Source organism: Mesoplodon bidens (assembly GCF_964165515.1).
Source record: "Mesoplodon bidens genome assembly, chromosome: 12".
NCBI classification, from domain to species: Eukaryota; Metazoa; Chordata; class Mammalia; order Artiodactyla; family Ziphiidae; genus Mesoplodon; species Mesoplodon bidens.
This window is the reverse complement of record NC_138168.1, coordinates 80,368,044-80,395,670: the sequence shown is the minus strand read 5'-3', so window position 1 is coordinate 80,395,670 and position 27,627 is coordinate 80,368,044. Positions and strand designations below refer to the sequence as shown.

The 27,627-nt window shown below is 36.9% G+C and overlaps 1 protein-coding gene across 17 annotated transcripts in view; it reads left to right on the top strand.

Annotated features, from left to right (window-relative positions):
- SYNE1 (spectrin repeat containing nuclear envelope protein 1) overlaps positions 1-27,627 on the top strand; it is a 466,561-nt gene that overhangs the window by 148,799 nt on the left and 290,135 nt on the right. For all 17 annotated transcript variants that reach the window (XM_081251412.1, XM_081251411.1, XM_081251427.1 and 14 more), the window contains 16 exons: positions 88-252; positions 714-866; positions 1,867-2,010; positions 4,235-4,408; positions 6,374-6,532; positions 6,832-6,996; positions 8,767-8,901; positions 11,466-11,624; positions 11,826-12,034; positions 12,660-12,768; positions 14,383-14,547; positions 15,475-15,642; positions 17,376-17,546; positions 18,335-18,475; positions 22,543-22,703; positions 24,686-24,836. In XM_081251412.1, the coding sequence (XP_081107538.1) occupies positions 88-252; positions 714-866; positions 1,867-2,010; positions 4,235-4,408; positions 6,374-6,532; positions 6,832-6,996; positions 8,767-8,901; positions 11,466-11,624; positions 11,826-12,034; positions 12,660-12,768; positions 14,383-14,547; positions 15,475-15,642; positions 17,376-17,546; positions 18,335-18,475; positions 22,543-22,703; positions 24,686-24,836 (2,529 nt within the window). The remainder of the gene's footprint in view (positions 1-87; positions 253-713; positions 867-1,866; positions 2,011-4,234; positions 4,409-6,373; positions 6,533-6,831; positions 6,997-8,766; positions 8,902-11,465; positions 11,625-11,825; positions 12,035-12,659; positions 12,769-14,382; positions 14,548-15,474; positions 15,643-17,375; positions 17,547-18,334; positions 18,476-22,542; positions 22,704-24,685; positions 24,837-27,627) is intronic.

Below are 27,627 nucleotides of genomic sequence, written 5' to 3'. Positions count from 1 at the left end.
AGATATTTCTCTTAGTCTGGTTACTTTCATATCATTTATTAACTTTTGGCTTATGGTTTACAGTAGTGTGCATTGTTTCTTGTATAGGACTTTTTTCGAAATTTGCCTCATTGGATACAGCAGCACACTGCCATGAACGATGCTGGCAATTTTCTGATTGAAACATGTGATGAGATGGTTTCCCGTGATCTCAAACAGCAGTTACTGTTGCTAAATGGACGATGGAGAGAGTTGTTTATGGAAGTCAAGCAAGTATGTTTTTCATATCTATTTATGCCTAGAACATGGGTGCATCATAAATGTTGTGATAAACAGTCTGTTTAAGACTCTTATTGTTATAGCATGGGCTTATTAAGGCAGAGTACAGATGTGTTTAGAACTGTTATGTTTATATTTGGTCCTTTATTCTTTCCCATTTGTAATGGAGGAACATAACAGAAATGTAAATCTTGATTAAGGATTATGTTGGCATATGGAGCCTACTTATATGGAATGATTCATGCATCAAATCATAATTCGTTGCTTCTCTGCTAGTTCCTTTCTTCTTTTCACAGTAATTAGACTAACTTCAAGTGTATCTAAAATAAGAATCAGGAATTAGAGTCTTTCCTACCACCTAACCATTCCAGAGAGTATGTAGAAGTGAAAGTTACAAGCTTCCAGAGTCTTGGCTTAATGGCTTTCGATGTTGCCCCCCTCCCTTTTCTTAACAGTATGCTCGAGCTGATGAGTTGGACAGAATGAAGAAAGAATACACAGATTGTGTTACTACCCTGTCTGACTTTGCAACTGAAGCCCTTAGGAAACTTTCAGAGCCCTTAGAAGTCTCTTTCATTAATGTCAAATTATTAATTCAAGACGTAGAGGTGAGCTGATTTTCTAGAACATGAAGTGAAAAACCAATTCTATTGTGAATAGAAAGATCAGTGAAGTTACTTAGGCCATTGCAAAAGCTGTTTCTGTGTCTCCTTGACATCATTTGACATGTGTACATATCCTGATTTGCACCTCTCATAAAAAAATCTATCTGAATTTTTTGAAGAGGTTTATTGACCATAGAGTAACTTCAAAATAGTTTTTAATTGAGATTTTTTATTTTCTACAATCAAATTATAAAGTACTAGGAAAAAAACAGACATCTGGAGTTAACACCTCTACATAAATGCCTCCAATGATAAAGGATTTGCTAAATGAATTGTGCTGTTTACATATTTTGAAGACCCTGCCGCTCTCAAAAATGAAGTAATGGAAGAATATTAATGACATAGAAAGGCTTTTCCAATATACTATTAAGTAAGGAAAGCAAAAATAGTATCATCTTTTTTTGTAAAAATAAAAAATGGGTGTAAACACACAGGAAAAATACTAATTTTGTTCAGTAATTTTAGCAGAGCCTTGTGGTGGTAAGGATGTTGGCTCTGGTGTGAGAAGACTGTATTAAATTTTCTTTAGCTTATTATCTCTAATTTATAAATTTCTACAATGACAATGTATTACTTTTTTTAAAGAAAAAGTTGTTTAATTTTTAAAATCAGGGAATTGCCCCAAATTGTTAACATGCATTTACCTGATATAATGTTTACATCCTACATTAACATATGTATTTTGAAAGTGTAAAGATTACCTCAGTTTATCTTTAGGTTAGCTTAAGGATTATGGCGACTTTTAAAGGAAACATTTATTTGTATGATATTATTAGTATATCATATATTAGTAATGAAGGAAAGTAGTCATTGGGATCTCCAAAAGATGATGACAGGTCTAGAGTTTTATTCAGTGCATACTGATTTGTGTCCAGTTGTCAAATCTTGAAATTAAGAGAAAATGTATCATGTGGTAATGTAGCTGTTTCAATGATTCATGTAGGATATTGAGCAGAGGGTGCCTGTGATGGATGCTCAGTATAAGATGATTACAAAGACAGCACACCTCATTAGCAAAGAGATCTCCCAAGAAGAAGCTAATGAAATGTTTGCAACCATGTCTGGGCTCAAAGAGCAGCTAACCAAGGTGGGAAAATATTTTAAAGCATGACACTCTGTGCGGGGCCAACACTGCCTCCAGCTCACCTTACTCGTTCTCTGTCACCGTGGGCAAATCATTTACTTGTTAGCAGATCGTGTTTTTATTTCTTATTGGGATTCTTCATCTAGTAACTTTGTCATGAGTTTTAAAAATGAAACTATGGAGTTGATACCAAGCATTACCTTTATTAATTTAGAAGTACTAGTAGCTGTATTTTAATAGAAAGATGGGCCTCCTCGGTGAGGACAGAGGACCAGTTGAAAGTGATAAAACAAAGAGAGAAGCAAGGGGAGAAGAACAGGAGGAAGAAGGGGGAGGAAGACGTCATATATTTAAATGAGAAAGAATTCCCAAATACCTTTTATTGAGATGTATTTGACATACGTCCACTCTAAGATTATTTATGCTATTTTTCACTTACACAGCCACAATGCAGTGAAAATTCTCCCTCTTCATCTCACAGAGCTACCTTGGCCTTAAGATACATTCATTTATGCCACTTCTGTGCAGGAAGCTCAGTGAATATCAAGCACTAGCCATAAGCCTTTTCTGTTCTATTGAGGGATTTTCCTTAAGAGTTTGGAAGTTTCACTGGGATTTTTTATCTATCTAAAGTTGAATTTTATGAAGGTGATACTGCTGGCAAAGTCCACTTAGATTGTGCAATTAATATCTGGTAAAAGAAAGGAGTGATTATATAAGTGAATAGAAAAATTTCATAATGAACAATTGGACAATAAAGGAAATAACAGCAGAAAACCCTGTTAATTAGGAGAGGAAAAGTAGAAAGAGAATAGCCAATATGAAACCAGCTGTGGAGAATTAATGAAAGAGAGGAATAAGTGAGATGGATGAAAATAAGAAGAATCATGGCCATGAAAGATAAGAAAATTTTGTCAAACTGGTATATAGTAGAATGCTAATTTTAAATTCTTTCAAACAATCAAGTTAAGATTATTTAAAAAGATTGGGTACAATTTGGAGTCAACAACTTGTAACCTTCAAGCAGGCTTCAGAGCCCTGTCTTGGGCTGGCTCATCTTAGCCTAGGTCAGGTTTAGTGATTTACGGAAACTTCTGAGAAAGCAAAGAACTCTTTTAGACACACGTAAGTCATCATGATTTCTTAATTGCTGCATTAGATGTAGCATCTTGGTAAGTTTCCTGTTGTATCCAGGGAAGACTTCTAAAGCACACTGATTTTTATACATGTCAGCAGATTCTCTTTATTTTGTTCAGTAATTTTAGCTGAGCCTTGTGGCAATAGGACAGTAGCGTTCTTTAGATGATTTTCTCCTTCAGGCAGTGCGTACAAGAGCATGAGAATAATTATAATGTAAGGAAAAAAACAAATGGTCTACTAATGAGTACTTAATTTCCTTTCTTGGTTTCCAAAAGTAATGCTTTGGGAGAAACTCTAAATAAAATGAGGGGGACGGGAAGTTCTTGCAGGATTGTATGAGGTGCTGGATTCTGACATAAATGTGACAAGGCAACACTTTATGGAGATCTTCATCTCCAGGAGCTCATCATGAAGATAAAGACAATGCAGGTGTATAAACTATCAGCATTTTTTTAGAAGACAAGTAACAGATGACGGCTGGGCCAGTTCAGACTAGAGAGACATGTTCTTGCGTGAGAAACTTTGTGAATAAGTTTGTATATGACATGAGCGGTTGTTGTGAGTGGGATGTTGATAGGGGAAGAGTAGCAAAGTGTGGAGCTGGGAGGAGGTTAGGAAAGCACAGGGCCTCTCTGGGAAGAATGAGTCAACACGTTTGTAAGTTTGTCTACGGCTAAGGGATCAAGTAGTAGAGTTCTTGAAAATAAAGTTGGAAGGTACAAGTTGGTCTAGATAATGTAATTCATGACTGTCTTAGGTCAGCTTCTGAGGCCAAAGGGAAGATGGGTTTCAGAGTTTATGAAGTGGAATTTGATGCCATCTGGCTCACTAACATTTAGATGAGCAAGTGCTATCCAGATGGACGATTTAGATGAATTTTCATGAGAAAACTCCATAGCATTTACTTGTCTCAGTGATATAGCAGTAGTGCTTTTTTTTACATCAAAATTTAATAATACACAGGAAATATTAAAGAATGTCACTGGAGCTCTGTAAGCCCAAAATGACCCTATCCTGAAGAAAACATTCCTGAGAGCTATGGTCCTTAATGGCCTTTAATGGAATTTTTGTCTTTGCATTTTTAAAGGTCAAAGACTGTTACTCTCCACTCATTTATGAGTCTCAGCAGCTGCTGTTACCGTTGGAAGAATTAGAAAAGCAGATGACGGTCTTTTATGACTCACTTGGGAAAATCGATGAAGTTATGACAGTTCTTGAGCACGAGGCACAATCAAGTGCTCTTTTTAAACAGAAACGTCAGGTAAGGAAAAGTCCCCTTCAGGAGATGGAGTTAATTTAATGCATGTGTGATAAGACTGAGGTTCATATAATGATAGAAATTCAGTGACAGGACAAGAAACCTTTTTCTAGACTAGTACTGGCAACTCAAAACAAAAACACATGTCTAAAGATGAAAACCCTATCCACCATAGATAAAATAAAAATTTTGTCTCTCTCTCGATACTTATATATAGGTATATTTATATAGATAAAAATTTTACAGATAAATTTTAAATTGTATATATTTAACTATATAAAAAATAAATAATTGCATTCCATTTCTAGCCAGTATCTATCATTTGTGTCTTATGAGATTTTTTCTTGCCTCTAGAACTAGGGCTGTTTACATGACCATAAAATTCTGGAAATATATTTGGAGTACTAATCATTTTTCTTTGTCTTATTTTTAGTAACAGATCTGTATGCAGAACAGCCTCCTACTGAGTGTGTCAGTTAATTCACTTATTTAGTTGGTTTATTATAAATCAACTTATGCATCAGAGGAGGGTGAAACTGATGGGTAAAAGGTTTGCCACTGTTATCATCAAAATAGATTCATGGAAGGAAGGCAGTGTCACTTAGCAGAAAGAGCAGAGAGTATCTGACGTGAGTCAGACAGGTATTCAGATCTGATATAGCAAATTACAAAGCCTTGATTAGCTTTATTTCCTCACCCTAAAATGGGGATGGTAGTACCTAAGTCAAGAACTTCTCGTGGAGATTACATTAGATATTCTATAATGTGACTAACCCATTAGAGCACATACTCTATAACTGGTGGCAACTAATATTTATTATTATTATTATTAATGGCAAGCCAAAATGATTATACCACCAAGCCCTATTTTAATGGGTTCTCATTATATTGGTTAAAAATTGTTTTTCATTTTGAAGTCACAGTGCCATTTCTTACGTTCCCAAATTGCTATAAGTTGCCATCAAAGAATCCTTCCGTGATTAAAATTGTATTTAATATATTAATAATAATAAATATAATACTTAATAAGAGTTTTATAACATATGTTACTCTTTTATCTCCTAAATCTTCAAAAGGAAAAAGTGTGTCCTAACTCTGTTTTCCCAAAACAAAACAGAAACCTTGCTCTTAATATTTGCATCTAAGTTACCCAAACTGGTATCCAAATAACCAGTTTGAAATATTTTTTCAAAGCAATTAAGGATGTTGAAGTGCAGATGGTGTGGATTCAAGTCAAAAAATGACTGCTTTCCTCGGGCTGAGCTGAATAGCTTCCATGCTGTCTAGCACAGAAATCGCCAGGATGCTACATTACAATCAGAGATGGAAGGGCCTGTGAGTCACCATTGCTTCTCATCTGCAGATGTGTGACAATTTCCAAGTCTTCCCAGGCCCTTTGGTCTGCTGCCTTTTTTGTTAGGATCTGGGGTCCACCATTTTATTAATGAGGTTGATAGCTTTTGAACCTTAGGAATTCAAATGTTGTGTATTTTAGGATACAGAATGATATATAATCTGCTGCGTCTGACTTTCAGTAAAGTATTTATAATGTGCATTGGCATTAAATTTATTGAGTCAGATTATAACCTGTTATGTAGATTGATTTCATTATTGTCCTTTCAATAAATTATGGGCGTATTAGTTGGTTGGAGGAATACAGGTACTAGGCAGGTAGCAATTTTGATGCTCTGTCATCCTCTGGATGTTATTAAGATGGGCATGAAATGTAAAAAAAATTCAGAAAACTCAATGTGACATTTAAATGCCTCATGTAAAAAGCACTGACTTCAGTGATTGCTTAAAATTGTGCTCTTCTGAAAAGCAATGCTTCTCTGTACTTTCGACTTTACTTATTGCTTATTAAAAGCCTAAAAGCTATATAATACTGTTCTTATTGTTTTGTAATGGTTACTCGCTTTCTTTCTTGCCCTTTTAAATACTATTATTGTGGGTTTCCTTTCCCTGTAGGAACTGTTAGCTTGTCAAGAAAGCTGTAAGAAAGCCATGACTCAAATTGAGAAAGGCAGTCATAGTGTTCAAAAGTTTGTGACTTTGAGCAACGTGCTAAAGCATTTTGATCAGACAAAGCTACAGAGAAAGATTTCAGATGGGCATGTTGCTTTTCAGGTAAGTTCTCTGCCTGCTTTAGAGATGTGAACTAGGGAAAATTCCAAGAAGGAGGACATGTAATCATCGCGTTTCATGTCTTCACTTTTGGTAAATGCTTCATCTACTGGTGTTTGGAAACCAATAATTTTACTTCATCTTTCTCTAATATTAATTAATATTTAAGAGGGTTGATTACTCTCATCATAATGAAATGTATTCTTTCCAAGTGTTTTTTGAAAGAAACAACACTCTTTAACAAAATGATATTTTCAATAATGAGAGATCAGTATCCCATTATGATTATTTTTTAAATCAAGAATATGGTAAAGAAAACTGGAGATTGGAAGAAACATGTGGAAACCAACAGCCGCTTGATGAAGAAGTTTGAGGAGTCTCGGGCAGAGTTGGAGAAGGTGCTGAGGACCGCTCAGGAGGGCATGGAGGAAAAGGGGAATCCAGAAGACCTCCTGAAGAGACACACCGTGAGTGCATCCCATGTGGGTCCTTGACCTGGAGGCATGGGCAGACCATCTTGGAGGAAAAATAAAAAGAGCATAAAGATCTAATACAGAGAAGGAGAGAGAGAGAGAGAGAAAGAGAGAGACAGAGAGAGAGAGAGAGTGGGAAGAAGAAGACGGAGGATGAGGAAGGGGCAGGGGGGAAAGAGGAGGGGGGATGGGAGGGGGAGAAATGAGTTAGGAAGGCAGAAACTTTTTACATATGAGACCCACAGAAATGGCAGCAAAAAGAACCTCAAGAGCAGTTGATGAGCTGCCTTACAATTGGCCATTTTTAAGCCCCTGGAGTAGTAGAGAATCACGGGATAAATAATTCAGGCTCTCCAAACTACTAATTCATTATTTAGCTGAAAAACTCTTTCATAACTAACGTATTCTTTTTAAGAGATAACTTTAGGTGGATGGCTATGTCTTTGTGCTCATTTCATAAATCTACCATATCACAGTATAGATACCATGTCACTTGAAATTCAGTAGCTGATCTACAACTTGACCCAGTGTTGTGAAGCCATCTCCTTGTTAATCATACTCATTTAAATCATGTCAGTATTGCAAATATGAGTAATCTATTAAATGGTGTATGGAGATGATGGGCCCTCTGAGAACATATATTTTGAGTTACGTTTCCTGAAATTTCAGTGGATATTTGTATAAAACACACTCTCAAAGTACGAATGCAATGTATTTGCGATGTGGCTGACTAGATTTAGGATTAAGGTCTGTGACCATCCAACATCTCATTCAAATTTATACACCTCTACTGTGCGGTACTTTATTTTGAATCACTGTTGTTTCAAAATATCTATGCATACATAATCCTGAGACTTTGTGAGACTTAGTCATGTGACTTTGTGAGACTTAGTCATGTGTATTTGTGCACATGTTGTATTTGTCTGCTTGGGCTACCATAAAAAATACACAGGCTGGGTGGCTTAAGCAACAGGGATTTATTTTCTCAGTTCTGGAAACTAGAAGTCTATGATTAGGGTACTAGCCTGGCTGTGTTCTGGTGAGGACTCTTCCTTATGTGCAGATGGTCACCTTCTCACTGTGTCCTCACATGGCAGAGAGTAAGATCTTTAATGCCTCTCCTTATAAGGGCACTAATTCCTTCATGAGGGACCCACTTTCATGACCTCATCTAAACCTAATCACCTCCGCAAGGTCCCACCTTCAAATATCATTACCTTGCAGGTTAGGGCTTTGACATGTGAATTTGGTGGGACAGAATGGTGGCGGGGGGCAACACAATTCAGTCCACAGCATGTGTGCTCATGTGTGTGCTTGGCGTGAACACAGAAATGGCTCATAATGAACCAGCAAGGTCTGGAACACATTGCCATTAGGGAGTGAGGAGGGATTGTGAGGGTTAGTCCTGGCTTCTACTCAGCTCTTCTTTTACCAGAGAGGAATGAAAACTCTATCACTGTGAGATCAAGGTTTTAGGATCTCTCATTGGCTTTCTAGAATATTCTACCAAATGTGAAAACTGCAAAGATTTTTTTCTAAAACATAAAAAAACCCTAGTTGAATCAGATATGGTGATTTCTGACTCATAACTGTAGGTAATTATAGTTAGTTCCTGAACGAAAAGTGGTAGTTGCCCAGAAGGTTTGAAGAGGGCAGCAGCTAGCTAAGAGGCTTGTTTAGCAGTGTGACTCCTTCATTGTCTCGTGTCTCACACTGCCTTTATCTGCCCCACACTCTTGACCACTTTCCCCCTCTCCACACCAGGAGTTTTTCAGTCAGCTGGATCAGAGGGTGCTCAATGCTTTCCTGAAAGCTTGTGACGAACTCACCGACATTCTCCCTGAGCAGGAACAGCAGGGCCTACAGGAAGCCGTTAGAAAGCTTCACAAACAGTGGAAGGTGAGTCAGGACAACATGGGAGTGTCGTGTGTCTTGGATGATGGGAGAGAGCGTGAGGGTGTGAAGGTTCAACTGTCAGAGAAATTTAGAAATCAGGGAAAGTTGTCATAGTTACTTTTCCCATTGAAAAAGCTGAACTTGAATAAAACAGGGTAAAATATGATAGAATTTTGTTATTCCTATTTTTAAGTAGCATCAGTTTTATCGTAGTACTTACGACTACTCTTTTTCTTTTCCTGATTATTTTTGGGAGCAGGAACATCAAGGTGTTTAACTTTTTCAGCAACATTTCTTAAACTCTTCCCATCCTAGTTATGTTAGGTATGCTACTGAAGTTACAAGAAATATTTCTCATTTCAGTAGCATACCTAACATAATATCTACATTATATATATATAAGTATATGTAATTATGTATTATATATATCCATATATATTTGAAGTTTTCAAGGATTTTGCCATCTGGTTTAGCTTGTTATGATTTGAAACATATAAATAAAAACACTGATGCTAAGGATTCAATGATGAACAAAGCATATTCCTTTTCCCCCATAGAGCTTAGATTCCAGTAAGGGAGATGATTAGTTGCAAAATAATAAAAGTAGAATATATAATAAGTCCCCAAAAATATATTGTGTAGGCAATATATTGATGAAAGCTTTGAAAGAGAGAAGTGGACCCACTTGGAGAGCGGAAAACAATGAAGCAGATAATTAGTTTTGAGCGAGGGCCTTAAAGAAGCAGCAGATCTGGGGGTGATGGGGACAAAGAAAGAAAGCCAGAGGGTGTGCCAGCGGGGACGCAGGGATCCACGGGGTTCAGCCTGACTGGAGTGTCTTGCGTGGGGCCTGTCCCATGGAAGCCGACTTGAGAATCTGCATGTCAGGGGAAGCAGCTGCAGGAGAACAGAGACCCTTTGAAGGTGTCATCTTTGAGGTGGACTGGAGGAAGCTGCTCAAGCAGCACATTCACAGTGCTGCTCTGAGGGAATATTGAGTGGTGAATTTCATATGTACTAGAGGAAGGAGTCACGGGGTCCAGAAGATAGGCAGCTGGAACACTCTCTATCAGGTCGTGTTATTGATACTTTCTGGATTTTTTTTTAACTTTTTTTTTTTTTGGCTGCGTTGTGTCTTCATTGTTGCGTACAGGCTTTCTCTAGTTGCGGCGAGTGGGGGCTACTCTTGGTTGTGGTGCGCGGGCTTCTTATTGCGGTGGCTTCTTTTGTTGCGGAGCACAGGCTCTAGAGTGCAGGCTCAGTAGTTGTGGTGCACGGGCTTAGTTGCTCCGCGGCATGTGAGATCTTCCGGGACCAGGGATCGAACCCCTGTCCCCTGCATTGGCAGGCGGATTCTTAACCACTGCACCACCAGGGAAGTCCCCAGATTTTTTTTTTTAATCTCATTACTGTAGACTAAAAAATCAGCCCTTTGCATAAGAAAAACACAGTTAAAGAAATTCTTTTTTAAAAAACAACAAAGACCTACTGTATAGCACAGGGAACTATAATCAATATTTTATAATAAACTATAAAGTAAAAAAATCTGAAAAAAATAGATATATATGTATATATAACTGAATTACTTTGCTGTACACCCGAAACTAACACAATGTTGTAAATCAACTCTGCTTCAATAAAAATTAAAAGAAAGAAATACCTTTTTGCTTGCTCAATTTGAAAATTTAAAAAAATAAGATGCTTAAAGAAATCCAGGCTTTTTAAGATGTCTTTGCAGCTTAATATTATCATATATGTACTATGGAGTAGAGACTATAATTGAAGGCTGTATTTTATTTTACATACACACACACTTTTAAACTCTCTAGGATATAATCTGTCCTATTCTTTCCAAAGCCCTAACTCATTTTTCTCATCAATTATCTCAGTGTTTTATTTTAAAGATAATCTTTTAAATCCATAGGAGACAGGTTGGCTAAAATTAAATTGTAGGACTAAAGGTAATGATGAAGCTTATGTTTGTATCAAAGAAGAATGTAAAAAGTTTCACGTTGTTTGCGTGCTGGCTTGCTCATTTTCTCAGTGTATGCTCTGAGGAAAAGAAGACATGGCAGGTGGTCAGAGCTGTGGGCTGTTTAATCCTGGCTTTTTCACTGATAATGTTTCCTTGAGTTCCTTCCCTTGTGTAGTGAGTATAGTATCTGTCCTTCCTACCTCACAGGGCTGTTGACAAAATTTAAAGGGACACATGCTAGGAAGAGGGTATGTGGAATCAGTGTGTGATGTAAATTTAGATTCAAATCTAGTTTTTCTGCTTAACCCTGAGCCTCAGTGGTCTAATCTTTAAAACAGGAACATTAATACTGTGTGGGGCTATTGTAAAAATTAGGCAGAATAATCACTGTGGAAACACACAACTAACAGCAGGCTGAAAAGATTTTCTGTGGTCCTGGTACTTGGAAAAATACAAAGCACAGCAGCCCAATGAAGACAATAAGGATTAAATCATATTGGTCCTCAAGGGACTCTTTCAGGTTTTCTGCCACTTCAGTTGGAAATGTACAGAAATGGTATCTTATTTTTCGGAATCGTCCCATGGCATGTAGGATCTTCAAGGAGAAGCTCCATATCATTTGCTTCACCTGAAGATCGAGGTGGAGAAGAACATGTTCTTAGCTTCTGTAGAAGAATGCAGAGCTGAGCTGGACCGAGAGACCAAGCTGGTGCCCCAGGAAGGCAGCGAAAAGATCATCAAAGAGCACAGGGTACGTCCCACACACCCTGAGTGCAGGGTCTCAAAGTCACAATGTTCCTTCAAGCATAGAGCTGATCCTTTCATGTGGGTCTGAAAACACTCAATAGCTTAATTACTTTATACTGCTAGACTAGATGAGTATCTGCTATGAAAATTTGAAAGTCTTGCATGGATTCTCACAGGGATTATAAAAACGTTTATTGCTCATTAGATCTTCTTCAGTGACAAGGGTGCTCATCATCTCTGTGAGAAAAGGTTACAGCTTATTGAAGAACTCTGTCTGAAACTCCCAGTCCGGGACGCTGTACGGAACACACCTGAGAGCTGTCATGTGACCCTCAAGGAGCTCAGAGCTGCCATTGACAGCACCTACACGAAGCTGGTGGAAGACCCAGACAAGTGGAAGGACTACACCAGCAGGTAGTCTTGGGGTTGTTCCCAGAGAAGGATGTAGTCTTTCCTAATTCTGTTAATTCAGGCATCTTTGCAAAACAAGCCATGATGTATGTTTCATCTCACGCAAGAAAGATAATCAGATGGTACAGTCGTGTTCATGCTCTAGAAATGCCTCATTTAATTTAAAGAATGAGTTTCAGTCAGAAACAGGGTGAAGCACTTTACTTCCAAGTGATCCAGATGTTGTCTCTTTGAAGCAGAATTAGGCAATCCCTTTCTCCCCGATTTCCTCACATCCCCCAAAAGGGACATCTGCCTCTTTGGGTTTCTGTCTCACTCAGGTGGAGACACGTAAGGCCAGACTTCAGGTGGTACCTTCCTCACTCGCAGGTGCCCAGGCTCTAGGACACATCCTCCTCCGCCGCCGAGCCCCATCCGCTCTGCCTTCTCTTTCCTTCAAGTGCCTGAGCACAGGAACCGTTGCCGGGAAATTTGTTAATCAGTTTGCTAATCAGTCGAATGAAATCTGTTAACCAATTTTCTAATCAGTTGATTGTTAAATTTCCATAAATAACTTCAAAATAGAAAATGTATTCTAACCATGGGGATATTTTCTCCCTTTAATAAGTCAATACCTGTGTTATTTCAGAATCTCTGAGTTCTCCTCTTGGATATCTGCAAAGGAGACTCAGTTGAAGGGGATTAAGAACAAGGCCATTGATACTGCCAACAGTGGAGAGGTTAAATGTGCTGTAGAGGTAAGTTCTGGGCCATTTTTTTGTTATTAGAAAATATCCATGAATAAAATAATAATGATAACTGTCTAACTGATGTTTTCTTTCTATAAAAAAATTAACTTCCTGAAAATTGTCTTAAAATAAGTTTTCTCCTGGTACTGTGGAGAACTGCAGGGTTTTTTTTTTTTTTCTATGGAATCATGTTAGCTTTGAGATTTAGTCATGCTCAGTGGTGCCTCTAATGCATCTTTAGCTAATGGGGAATCCTGAGAGGAAAATTACATGAATGGGTGTACAACACAGCAGAGATTTAAGAACTGTCATAGAAAACAAGAACCCTATAGGTTTTTATACATTTTCAGCTACTCAAAAGCCAGGTATGGAAAATGAGGGAATTGGGCAAGGTCTCTAAGCATCATTTCTATGTCACTTTCAGCCTGGATTGGATCAGTCTCTGTGAGCATGAGTACTGCCTGATAAGCCCAGCCAGGGCAACAGAACCTCAGACCTGAACCCAGTTTGCATTCTATGGCTGGCACACAGCAATCCTCTCCCTCTTGGCTTGGCTCTTAATTTTGTAGACACATGCTATGGTGAACATTCTTTATCTTTCAGCATTTTACACCCTTGCAAGTCACAGAGTTGCTGTTAATGAGAATTTATTTCCTTTCTATTCCTATCCTCCGATTTCCATTTTTTTCCTGTTAAATTTATAATCCCTTTAAATGCTAAAGGTACTCAATGATATCATCCTACACCTGTAGGAGCATATTTATATTTGCTATTGGTTGCTGTTATAGTACCAAAAAAATTCACATCTTAGAATGAAGAAATCACTTGCTTCTAAAACCAACCATTTTCCTCCATATGCCTTTGCCCTGTAAGACCCTCTTGTAGCACTTGGAGGCCCACAGCTCTCATCTACCCAGAGCTGGTGTAGGAGGGAGAGGCTGCCCCAGTCACCATTGCCCTGGTCCCTAGACCTACGAGGGCTGCGGTCCGGAGTCTTTCTGGCATCGTCTTGGCCAGTCAACTCTCCCTTCCTGGATTACAGCTGAGTTCCTGTTTGTGCTTCTTACAGTCTGGGGTATTGACTTCCAGAAACTAAACAAAATGAGGCATAAAATATGAGTTAATGAAGTTAAAATAAATCTTTAGGGCATCTATTATAATATTCAACAAGTAAATTCTTCAACAAGAGAAATCCACTAATTTAAAAAAGGACTCTTTCTTTTTTTTTCTTCAAAAAAATACTACGTTCCTTCCAGCTCACAGAAAATAAGGTGACAAAGTATATAATTCCCAATTTCACGTATTCTTCTACAGTACTTTTAGAAGCATCTTTCTTGTGATCAAGGAAATACATAGACATCTAATTATGGAGGTAATTTTTTGGCACAGAGAGTACTGATTTTACACATTGGGTATTGGAGTTGGGGAAACATTTCTTTCTACCACTTGTAGACTTTGTTAAAGATGTGAACAAAAAGTGAAATAAGCAGGCATTCTCTTGGTGAATGAATGCCTGGCTCTCCTACCTCCACCTTACAAACCTTCTTAGGTTGAGTACTTTCTTGCTGGAAAGTTATGATTCACAGTTGTATTTTGTTCATCAAAGGTGTTCTTTCATTCCAGGAGATCAGAAATGGTGTTACCAAAAAAGGCGAGACTCTCAGCTGGCTGAAATCCAGGCTTAAAGTTTTGATTGAAGTTTCTTCTGAGAATGAAGCCCAAAAGCAAGGAGATGAGCTGGCAAAATTATCTAGTTCCTTCAAGGCTCTTGGGACTTTGTTGTCAGAGGTAAAGCATTTACTCATCCTCTAAATGGACAACTCGGGGTGAAGAATCTGGAAGGTTCCTTTGGGTTGCAGTTTAACAAGTAATTTTATAAAGAATGTGTAGTTTAAACAGAATAGCTCAGATACTTATGTATATGAAGATTGGTGGGGAAGATGAGCAGGATGTTTGCTTTATGGTCTGTGACGTTATTGGATGTTAGTTCAGGTTAACTATCTATATTTAAAGTACGAAGCTTATAGATCCACGCTTTGACTCTTACTAAAAGCATTCTTTCATGGTCAGTTTAAGGTTAACAAACCAGGCTTGAGAGTCAAACGAGCCCAGTTCTAGAGCTTAACTCTGATACCCCATTTCCTACGTAACCATGAGCTTGTCATTTAACATCTCTGGACCTTGATTTATGTACTTGTAAAACAGGGATAAAAATACTTACCCCAAAAGGTGATGTCAAGAATTGAATGCAATGATGTTTGTAAAGCACTTAGTACAGTGCCTGGAACAGAGTAAATAACTGATAGCTAGTAATAATAAAATATTCATGTTGAGTCAGCAGGCCAGTAAAGTCTCTTTCAGGCAAGATCTACTCATTTTAAACTTGATATACATTTCAATGTTTATAGTCCTTTGTAGATTATACAAACCCATCTACTCCATTTCTAGTAGGGCCACATCTACCCTTGAAAGAATACTTTTACTGACCAGGTTGTCTTACGAATCTGATGAGTTTGTACATGGGAAGATAATGTAAGAATGTAAAGTATAATAAATAGTTATCAGGATTTCTTGAAATCATTTATAAACTAGCATGGAAAAATGATCACTTGGATGACAAAGTTCCCTGATTCTGAAAGATCTGAAATTCTCTATAGAAAAATTAGATGTCCCTAATCTAACAGTTTGATCGATTGATTTTTCATGAAAATCTAGGTTGAAAAGATGTTAAGCAACTTTGGAGACTGTGTCCAGTACAAAGAAATAGTCAAAAGTTCCCTTGAAGAGTTAATGACTGGCTCTAAGGAAGTCCAGGAAGAAGCTGAGAAGATCTTGGACACTGAAAATTTGTTTGAAGCACAGCAACTACTCTTTCATCACCAGGTAGAATGCCTGTTTACTTCAGTGCATTTATGCAAAGTTGTTTAGTTACTGAGAGCCAGAGAGATGGAGAGTAAGTCTATCCACTGACTGGAGGGGGGAAGATGGGGAGCTTGGGAGGCAACTCAGATGAATAGTTAAAAAAAACTTGGCACTTCTGTTCGTTCTATTAAACATTAAATATTTTAGAACATCTTGCAAGATAAATTCTCAGCCAGAGAGATTTGATGGTACCAAAAAGTTTGAGGAACATTGTGGAAGAAAAGTTGATTTTGCTATGAAAACCTTCATAAAATTGTCCTTTGCTAAATTGCTAAATGGTCCTTTTCATAACAGAGAAGGAGAGCATAAACAAACTACTTCATATTTGAGATCGCTATTCTTTTATTATGTTGCAATCTTTGCTCTTCAATTTACAAGTTTGAATACACCCTGGTTTGGGAAATTATAAATTAACATGAAGTACCAGTCTTTTCTGAAGAGTGTGCTCCTACAAAGGATTAGAACCAGAACTAAAGAAATTCTGGTACATATATTGATAATTAACAATTTTAATCAGCTTTACTTGTCAAACTCAACATAAGTGGAAGTATGACTTTCAAATTAATCTAATGACAGAATTTTAGCTAACTTAATATATAAGAAAATGTTAGCTAATTTTATATGTAATCATATATCAAAATGGAAGTTGCATTAAAAGTATATGTAGGGGGTTTCCCTGGTGGCGCAATGGTTGGGAGTCCGCCTGCCGAGGCAGGGGACGCGGGTTCGTGCCCTGGTCCGGGAAGCTCCCACATGCCGCGGAGTGGCTGGGCCCGTGAGCCATGGCCGCTGAGCCGGCGCGTCCGGAGCCTGTGCTCCACAAAGGGAGAGGCCTCAGCGGTGAGAAGCCCGCGTGCCACAAAAAAAAAAAAAAAAAAAAAAAAAGTATATGTAAAAGAGCAGCCTTTAGGCTTTATAGATTTACTTAATAATTATAGAAAGGCTGTGAGTCCAAAAGAAAATAACGCTTAGTGTTATATTGTTCTCAATCACTGTAAAAGTTTGTTTGGATTTCAGTTTACTTTAAATCAGAGAAATATGAGATTATAGATATTGACATTAATATTTAAAAACTCTTCACATTTCTTGGACCAGGTGCTTGGCTATATGGGTGTGTTTACTTTGTGAAAATTCATAAGCTGTATTTTGAGATTTGTTTACCATTCTGTTTGTACATTATACTTCAATAAAAAGTTTACTTTAAAACATAACTTTCCCCAAATATCTCAGACTATTAATCATTCTGAATATACCCTGGAATTAAATCTCTTCATATTAGCATTTTTACAGCATGGATAATTTTAAAAAATTGGAGTTGGGACTTTGTGTTTTTAGGCAGAATATAGTTCTTTAAGGAGAATTATGTCAAATGAATAGTTCTGCCAAATTCCATCTATAGTATTGCACGAAATATTAAATGTTATCTAAATTAGCACATAATTAAAACACTCTGGCCAAATTAATTATGCTGTTTCCCATTAAAAACCATAAAATATTTATAAATAATGCCCATCTTTGATTACTATAGAGCCTTCATTACCATCTTAATTACTCATCCTGTTTAAAATGCAGTTTGGCCCCCTGCTGCGGGAGATTGTACCTTTCCGTAACTATTAAAGTGTGGGTGTTTATGTCCCTGCCTGGGTGCTTAGAGAGTTAACATTTCTATCCATCTGTTGAACAAATGCTTCCAGCAAAAGACAAAGAGGATCAATGCAAAGAAGAGGGACGTGCAGCAGCAGATCGCACAGGCTCGGCAGGGAGAAGGTGGGCTGCCTGGCCGAGTCCCAGAGGAGCTGCAGAAGCTAGAGAGCACCCTGGACAACATGGAGCACAACCGGGAGAAGCAGGAGCGCCGCATCCAGGTAGGAGACTGGAAGTTATGTCATGGGCTATATTAACTTCCGGTTCACAGGTTACACGTCTCCTACTAGCGGGAGCAAAGGTTTATTGTTCCCGCCTCTGAGGCGCCCGCATTCCATTAAACACTTACACGAGTTATCTCTTTTAATCACAGCATCAGCCTTGTGAGATAGATACTGTAATTAGCACATTTTCCAAGTGTGGATGCTTAAAAACAAAGAGTTAGAGGATTTTCCCTGAAATCACAGAGCAATGATCAATTGTAAACCCAGGATTTTAATCCACACTTGTCTGAATCCAGAAATTTATGTTGGATTATTTCACTTTTCTGGACAGTCCAGCAGTCACACCTTTATGGTTTATTGTGTCCTTAACACATTAACTTAAAAAAGTTCTTGTATATTTTTTTCCCCCTGCTCACTGCCTGCTGCACTTCCTTCTCTCTCTTTCATCCTTTCTTTTTTTTTTTTGAGAGACATTGGGAGGGTTTCTTTCTTTTGTCCCTTATCTATAGTTAAGTAATATCCTAAGATTCATAGGACTTTATAGCAGATTAAAAAAACTCAGACTCTTAGGCCATACATCCTCTTTTGGTAGATGAATTGAGACTCAAAAGGGGAATTCTTATAGAAGACATTAAAATCATTTTTATTCTGTGTAATTGTTTGACATTTGAACTCAGAGTTAACTGGAAGTTAATAGCCTGACAAATGAATGGAAATGTGACAATATTTTGTGATACATTCTGGTAATTCATAACATCATATGTTATTTATTTTTTCTAATTTAGGTCACATTAAGAAAATGGGAGAGATTTGAAACAAACAAAGAGACAGTGGTCAGATACCTTTTTCAAACAGGTTCCAGCCACGAGCGCTTCTTGAGTTTTAGCAGTTTGGAAAGCTTATCTTCAGAATTGGAACAAACAAAGGTATATTGGCAAAACCACATAGTCCCTTGGTACCCATTATTCCCAAGAAAAACTGTGTTTCATTTCATTACTTATTATAATTATTTAATCAATTTTTATTGTTTACTTATGATTCACTCTTCAACACATTGGTCAAGTTGCTCTGGGGAATGAAAATATAAATAAGATTGAAACATCAAGATGTTTTCATTAAAGTGGGAAATAGTTTCCTAATAGATGGATAAATTTCTAAAACATCTTTCTGAAGTCAGTGATATTTTGAACTGAAACTTGAAGGGCAGGTAAGACATAGAAAAGCAGAGTTTGGGGCAGAAAACCAGCATTCCTGTAATGGGAAATGCCATGAAGTATAAAAGTGTGAGAAATGGGGATTCTCTGCTATAAAGCAGAAAAGGGGAGTGAAGTTGTAAAGGAAAGTTGGGCCGCATCACAAAGACTCTTGAAGGCCTAAAGCGTTACTCTCTAGGCTACGTGGAACCATTAGAGGTTTGTAAGAAGGAGAGTCACATGAGCAGAGCTGTCCTTTAGGGAGATGAGTTTTTAAGCAGGTGTAGAACATTGGAAGCATAGAAGTCTGGAGTCATGGGTTCTAGTTGTAAAGTTATTGCATGCGTACATGAATTAGGGTAATGGGGATGGCAATGGAGATATTGGGACAGATGTAAAAGAGACAAAGTGAAGGAAAAAAGCATGATACCCAAGGTTCTGAGCCTGACGGAGACAATGGGAGCGAGACAAGAAATTGGAGTAGCTGTTAGTGGGGGAAGGTGAACGACTGCGTTTTGAACATATTGAGTTCGATGTCCAGTGGGACATCCAAGAGATAATATTTAGTAGATGTGCTTGTTAAGCTCAACCCTGTAAGCTCAAACACCTTGGACACTCAGAGCAGACCAGTAAATTTGTGCGACTCATTTAGAGGAGTTGTACAGGCCCCTTTGGTTCCTATTGCATGTGTTTTGGGTTTATAGAAAGACTGAATTAGTGTAGAAATGTGTTTGTCAATGTATAAGAAAGAACATTCTTACATCCATCCTTTCATAACCTTTAGCGAGGAAACCCCTGTGCTTCTGTTTTCTCACCAGTAAAAGGCTTCTGTGTCTCTTGTACTGTAAATTTGTCACTATTTCTCCTGTTATTAACTCACTGAGGAGTTTGAAGTTTTATAAGGCCACAGAATCTTTCAATTCTGTATGATTTTCATCAGCCATTTAAATAGAAAATTATTTTTTATTTTTAATTTTAATTATTTTACCTATTAATATATATCAGGTGTCTTTTATAAATACAAACACATATATTGTGTGAATTATCACATGGGTGTTCCTCCTGGGTTCCATCCAGAGTTTCTGATACCCTGCGGCTCTAACTCCTTTGAATTGGTTTGCCAGCTATAGATGAAACAAATGTGATCTTTTTGTCTTATTTCTAACATTCTCCTCAGCCAATAAATAACCTTGCATACTTTGGGACTGATTTAATGATGTGAACTAACAATTATTGAACATACACTATTTGCTGATCTAATCATTTGATGTTTATCATCTTCTTTAATCATCAAAATAATCCTTAGAGATAGGTACCATTATTAATCATGTGGTATAAATGAGGAAATATAAGGTACAAAGTTGTTACTGAATTTATCCAAGATCTCAGGATTACTAACTGGTGAGGTTGGGATGCAAACCCAAGAGGTCTGAGTCTAGAGCTCATAACCTCAGCCACCATATTATATTTTCTTTTTCTTTTTTTTTTTTTTTGTGGTACGCGGGCCTCTCACTGTTGTGGCCCCTCCCATTGCGGAGCACAGGCTCCGGACGCGCAGGCTCAGCGGCCATGGCTCACGGGCCCAGCCGCTCCGTGGCATGTGGGATCTTCCCAGACCGGGGCATGAACCCGTGTCCCCTGCATCGGCAGGTGGACTCTCAACCACTGTAGCCACCAGGGGAGCCCACCATATTATATTTTCATTAAAAAACTGAGTTACTTTACTAATTGTTGATATACACTGCTGCACAAGCATATGTCATCTGGAATAATTGTTCTCTGTTTCTCTGCTTACTTGACATTGTTAATAGCCTTCACGTCTGCTGTAACCCTTGAGTGCTTGTGCTGAGGAACTTGAGGGCTTTCTGACTGCCAGTGTGTGTTTATAGCAATATCATGTTTAATCTTCACAGGATGGCTTTACTGATGAGATGAAAATTCAATGAGTGGTGTGACTCAATGTCCCACAGCTAGTTTGTGTGTGAAGGTCAGAGCCAAGTTTCAACTCTAGACCTATCTGACGCCAGAGTCCATTCTTTCCTGCTGCACCATGCTGCCACTCATATGTCTTCTTAGGCCATAGAGATAAAGCCTTACAACATTATTCTAGTTTTGTTTAATTCGATTTTTATCAACGTCATTCTGTTCTTCGGATTCCTCTGCATTGTGCTTTCCCCATACGTAGCTCCCACAAAAGGCTCTTAGATTGAATGTATATAAGCATTTCAAACATAACTCTGCTTTCTCCATGTGTTTTCCTGGGTTCAGGGAAACACTAGGGGGAAAAAACACTTTTATGCTTCTTATTATATTCATGGGGTTCTGTGGTGATTCACAGATTTCACAATTGAATCTACAATGGCAGTAAGTTCACATATAGTGATAGTAGATGCTTCTAACCACAGAATTTAATGTTGTGACATTAGTACATACTGTATTTTAGGATATTATAAATCTCTCTACCATAAGGAAGATGTACTTACTCATTTTGATTCTTTCAAATTGCAGGGTACTTCTCTGAAGTAATGTTGATCTTTCTATGAGGACGTTAAATATTTCAAATATGAAGATGAAATAGTATTATGTAGTAACTATCTTATATGGCGTTATGTAATGATTTTGAGAGATGCTCTGTAGGAAAAGGTGGCTATCAGGAGTATGACTTTAAAAAAATATTTACATTACTTATTTAGGAGAGAGCAGTTTATGATCAAAATTTGAAGCTCCTCTGATATAATCCAGGAGAAGAAATGAGACCCTAAGTTACTTTTTTTCCACTCAGGATTGTCTCTGGGTTTACCTTTTCTAATTCAGTATTCAATATATTTACCTGACAAAGTTGAGATAACTAAAATTTACCAAGTGCCTCAAATATATGAAATTAATTTTTGAATTAAGGTGATTCACTATTATTGAAAATCAGTGTGTGAAATTTATAAACCATTTTATCCTCAATTTTATGTGAAGGTAGTAAAAAAAAAAGTTATAATAGGTATGCCAGAGTGCTGGGCACTTAACAATGAAATTGCTAATGAAATGTTAACAGTAATCTTTTGAGAAAAGTGTTACTATCTGTGTTTTATGTGAAAGAGCCTGAAAAGTAATTTGCCAAAGACGAACAACTAGTAATTAGCAAATCCAGAACCCTAGTCCAGGTCTGAGTAGTTCAAAACTTATCTTCTTTCCCTCGTGTAGTATATGGATATATAGTAAACAAGATTTAACAGCATTAAGATCAGTTTATAGCTCTTTTCAGAGAATTAGTTAACAAAATGTTTTTTTAAAGATCAGTGATACTCTGTGTTGACTAAGATATCCTTCAATTAAATAAACAAGTATTTATATTCAATGGCCTAGAAATCTGTTATCTTTATGACTGAAAAAAAAATCACTAATGATCATTGCCCAACTAGCCTGTAATAAACTAACATATGTGTAGACAAGTTAATTACTATAATGTGGCTCAGAATTCTAAACAAAAAACCCAAACCGGGAGACAATGGAGTACACATTTTCTTGAGAATTGTTGGATAACTATGAAAGTAGTTCTCCAACTATGAAGGTCTGGTTGTGGTTTCACTTATGTAAAATGAAAATAATTCAACAAAGTGTCTATTTTGGCCATAATGAAAAAATGTCTGTTTTATTGCTAAGAATATTATATGCCAATATTCTTATATGTTTGAATCTATCTATTTATCTATCCATCTATTCTGGGGGAGACGACAGTATGTGCAGTTTATTTGAGGGCAGAGTTTAATAGAAGATGCTGTTCTAACAATTATAATATCTTTTTTTAGGAGTTTTCTAAACGAACAGAAGGTATTGCAGTCCAGGCTGAGAATCTTGTGAAGGAAGCTTCAGAGATCCCACTTGGGCCCAAGAATAAGCAGCTGCTTCAGCGGCAGGCCAAGTCAATCAAAGAGCAAGTCAAAAAATTAGAAGACACACTTGAAGAAGAGTATGTGCTTGACAAGTCCTAAACTTTCTTCTCTGAGATAAAGTTTCATACACTCTTTCCTGTATATTGTATTCAAAACATTCTTTTAAAATCTCCAAGTGTCTGTGTATTTCAGCATGTTTTGAGGAAGCAACTTACAATTCAAAAGAAAATATCACCAATAGAGAATCCAACATCTGTAACAGAGCAGAAAAATATAAGTGATGTGGGTTTTGCATCGTAAACTGATTCTGTTCATGAGAAAGCCATATCTATAAAATTTAAGTGGCCTTTGTACACTGGAGAAGGGAATCTAAAAAAAGAACCAATATTTAAGATAATTTTTTTACTGTATTATTCTGCTGTCACCAGTTAGAGGGAAGGGTAGATTTTTGGTTGTGTAGATTATAGGCCTAAATACATATGGCATAGACCAAGCATCTTCAACTCCAAGAAGCTCACAGAGCTTGCTTACAGTGCCTCAATATTCAAATTGTCACTGATTGTACACTATTTCCAAAAATTAATTTCAAAAATATATTTTATTTTTAAACATCTAGTGTTTAAATATCTAAAAAGAAAGAAAATAGTTTGGCCTATGGTATCCTGTTATGTACAAGATAGACACACACAAAAATTTGGAGGGGATAAACATATGACCAATGTTCCTCAAAATAATATGGCTGAACGGTTCTATTTTAAAGATTATTTAGTGGCAAATCACCAACATGTATTGTTTTTAAGGTATAGGACATAATTTCTAGATGGGTTTTAAAATGTAAAATTTGTTTTTAATACTATTAACACCTTATAATTAATGTTGTACCTTTGTCTAAACTTTAAAATTTATTAAATAATTTATTTAAAGTAAATTGTGACTTAAACCTTTAAATATTATCTATCAAGGTAGAAATAGTAAAACTTAGAGTTTATTAGAAAGGAAGTTACTTCCATTAGAAATATCCACTTGAATCTTTATTTCATTTAAAAAATTGAAATATAATATAGCGTGAATTAACTGTACTGATGAGAGCATAGACTCATCCAGGGTATACATTTGAGGCTGCAGTATTATTGAATTTGACAATCAGTGATGCCATTGTATTTTCCTTGATGTCTTCAAGTGCCTTTTGGTAAACAGGGAAATTCCTTCTTTTTTTTTTTTTTTAACCCAAGGACTTAACAGTTCAATGATATACTCTTAGTTTCCCAGTCTTTTTCTAAACTGAAAGCCATAATCACCTGGTTGTATATGCATAACTATCACATGGTTATATGTGCATAACTAATACAAACTGGGAACCTATAATTGAAATTTTATTCACTAGATTTATTACAAATAAGCCCAAGTTGTCTAAAAGCAGTTAGGGTGCTCATGTACAAGAATTTATAAAGTCTTTTAGAATCAAGGTCATACAGACATCTAAGAATATCTGAAATTGTTATAGATAATAGATTGCAGGTTCCATTCTAATAACAGAAACAGTTCCTGCGCGACAGCATGGGATTCAGATTACAGGCTTTATCTTGATTCATAAAGATGTATTTTATAAAGATCTCTGAGTATAAAGCATCACTGCAGTATCTCTCCTCTAAGAGCAAAAGGGCCATGCTGACAAAAGTAGGACTGTTAAAAAAAACTGTGTGCACTGGAATCAAGGTGAGAAGTTTACTAAAATAAGTTCTGGCAACTACTGTTCACGGGCACAGTTTAACAAGGTTATGCCTGGATTCAAACCCTTTGGACCCAGCAATATTTTGTTCAAAGCACAGTTCCATCCATAACATAGCTTAGTGCTACCTCATTCTCAGAGGAGACAGGAATACTTGAGGACTGACTAACTCAGATCAAATCTGCATTTTTTCCCCCTGTTCTAATAGTTTCAGCTTTGATGTGGTCACAGATGTCTTCACTATCTTTTCACCTGGTGATTTAAAGGAAAATGTATTGTTTTTCTCTATTAAGATACTGCATTTTATTTACTTAATTTGGTTAATTTTAGTATTAAAACCATGGAAATGGTGAAAAACAAGTGGAATCATTTTGGCACTAATTTTGAGACCCTGTCCGTCTGGATAACTGAGAAAGAAAAAGAACTCAGTGACTTGGAAACTTCGTCATCTGCCATGGACACACAAATCAACCAAATTAAGGTGACCTGCTCACAAGTTACATTTATAATCCATGTCTAGACTTTTTTTTTTTTTTTCAGTATGTGGGCCTCTCACTGTTGTGGCCTCTCCCATTGTGGAGCACAGGCTCCGGACGCGCAGGCTCAGCGGCCATGGCTCACGGGCCCAGCCACTCGGTGGCATGTGGGATCTTCCCGGACCGGGGCACGAACCCGTGTCCCCTGCATCGGCAGGTGGACTCTCAACTACTGCGCCACCAGGGAAGCCCCATGTCTAGATTTTAAGAGTGCCTTTCTTACATTTCATCAAATGCTATTTGTCCCCAGAACAAATCTATCATTGCTATGTGACTCTATTAAAATTAAATTCACACAAAATGCTGAGCTAAAAGGTCTTGATTGATACTGGGCAACACTTAATAGATGGAATTATGTATTAATATTGTCTGGCTTATGCATTCAAAGTCATTATTGTGTGCAATATCATTAAAATGTTTTTATGGTTACATTATTCTTTTCCTTGATTTTGAATTAACCCCATTAGAGTGTCCTGTTGATGGATTTGTACACCATGAAATGTGTTCGTCATCTACAACCTTATTTTTAAGAACTATTCTAAATGTCTAGCTCAAGTATTGGTGGCATTTACCCTCACCAACCACAAGGAGGGTTTCAAGAAATTACTTTCTTCAGGTGAAGTAATCAGATTCCATCAATCTAATTGCTGGCATTTATGATGCCCTTGGGGGCATGGACTGAGATGCTCTGATATGTTATCCTCCAGTTCTAAAATAACCAAGTACATAGACTATCATCGTCCATTTCATTCAAGTAGCTTAAGGAAAAAAATGGGCTGAAAGAAATGAATTCTGAATGTTCATTTGTCTTTCTGTTATGCTATTTTTACACAACACATTTTCACAATTCAACCGCTTCTTTTTCTAACTCAGCTCATTTTTTTGGAGTGGGAAAACCCTTTGCCATTTCATTCGACTAAATATAGTAAAATAAATACCAAGGTGAGGGAATGTTTCACATTATGACTCAGAACAAGGCATTGCCATGTGCACAGTGGGAGGATGCAATATTGTTTAGCTAAGATTACAAGCCGTGCAGATTGCTTATCACACATCTTCTGCAGTCAAGGATACATGGAGTCTGGTGTATGCAGTCTAGCTTATGTCTTGTGTGATATACTAGGCAAAACAGATGCCCAGCCATTAAAGAATGAAATATGTTTAATCTTTAAAACTGTTTTTAAAAGTTGCCATTTAATTCTAAGAAAACAAAAAATAACGCATCTAAATAGTTTTGTCTCAACATTCTTCCTTCAAAAATTTTTGACTTACACAATTTAACTTGTTTATCCTTTCTCTAATTCATTTTTCTATTTTCTTAAACCTTAATTCCAGAACTTCTGAAATACATCAGTGATCAAATATCATCACATTGCTTTTAAGAAACAAAATGATTAAGTATTTTATTTTTAAGTATATAAACATTCAGTTGTGGATTTCCATGCCATCAGGCTGAAATACATTTTAATATTCCAATATGGCACTTTGAAAACTATCTAAAAATGAATATGAGTATCAGGAAAAATATATTTGCTAGAAATAAGCAAAGATAGAGTTGAATACACTGTAGTGTGGAGTTGGGGCTCATAGGTTCACTTTCTATTTCCAAACAGAAGACTACATTATAGGAAATATTCAAAATATGTTAATACTTGTCATAGTATTTTCACTTCAAACTCTTAGGATTAAAATTAATGAAGCATTTGAGTGTTGTTGTGAAGATATTTACCTATAAGCCCATTTTTGTTCTTTATTACATGCTATTCCAAATTGACTAATTTCTTATTCCTAATTGATAACTCACAAATGATAAGAACATACACTGGGTTCATCTTCCATCTTCTGTTCATGGATTGGAAATTTCTTCTGCCACAATCCAACAATATAATTATATAGTTTGCATCTATGAATTTGTTAATGCCATATATTACTCTAAGAACTAAGAACCTTCATCTTAACTAAGATGGTTTCACTGAGGTGTTGGAAGCACCTAGAACAACTATTAGCACATAAAAAACTCAAAATACATTTGTTGAATTTATGAGTAATTTTTCCAAAAAAATCATCTTAAAAAACAGCAAAACAAAGAAAGATTGTATTAATGCTCAAACAACAAATATCTATCAGATATACCACTATAGTCATGAATATGAAAAATAAAAACAACTGATGTGTACGTGGCACTAATCTGATGCCAGCTATTTCCAAGAGTCTTATCTAAACAGAAGTTATTTCTGACTCTGTTGTCTCATCTAGACAGAAGTCACACATTTATTTTTTCTAGGGTAACAGTATTTTCTATTTAAATTATTTGAAACTGAGACTTGTCTGAATTTTTGGCTTTATTTTAATTGAATGATTTGGCTCTTTTTCTCAGAGATAGTTTTTCTTCTCTTATAAATAAATAAACTTCTGTTTATAAGAGGCCCCCCCAACACATGCACATGCACGTGCATGTGCCCACTTTCAGTACTTTTCTTGTGTTGGCTAATAGGTAAAATGTCCTCCTGCCCCAAATGGAAATCATAATCTGTAGGCTCCTTACTGTAGAGTCTGCAGCTAGTGAATAAAGCAGTGGTTCCCCAAGTGGATTTTCTGGGTCAGCAGCAGTGCATCACCTGGGAAGTTGTCAGAGCTGTGAAGTGGGCCCTGCCTGAGACCTAGTGAGTCTGACTCCCTGAGGTTGCAGCCAGGTGACCCTAATGTATTCCAAATTTGGAAACCATTGGCATAAAG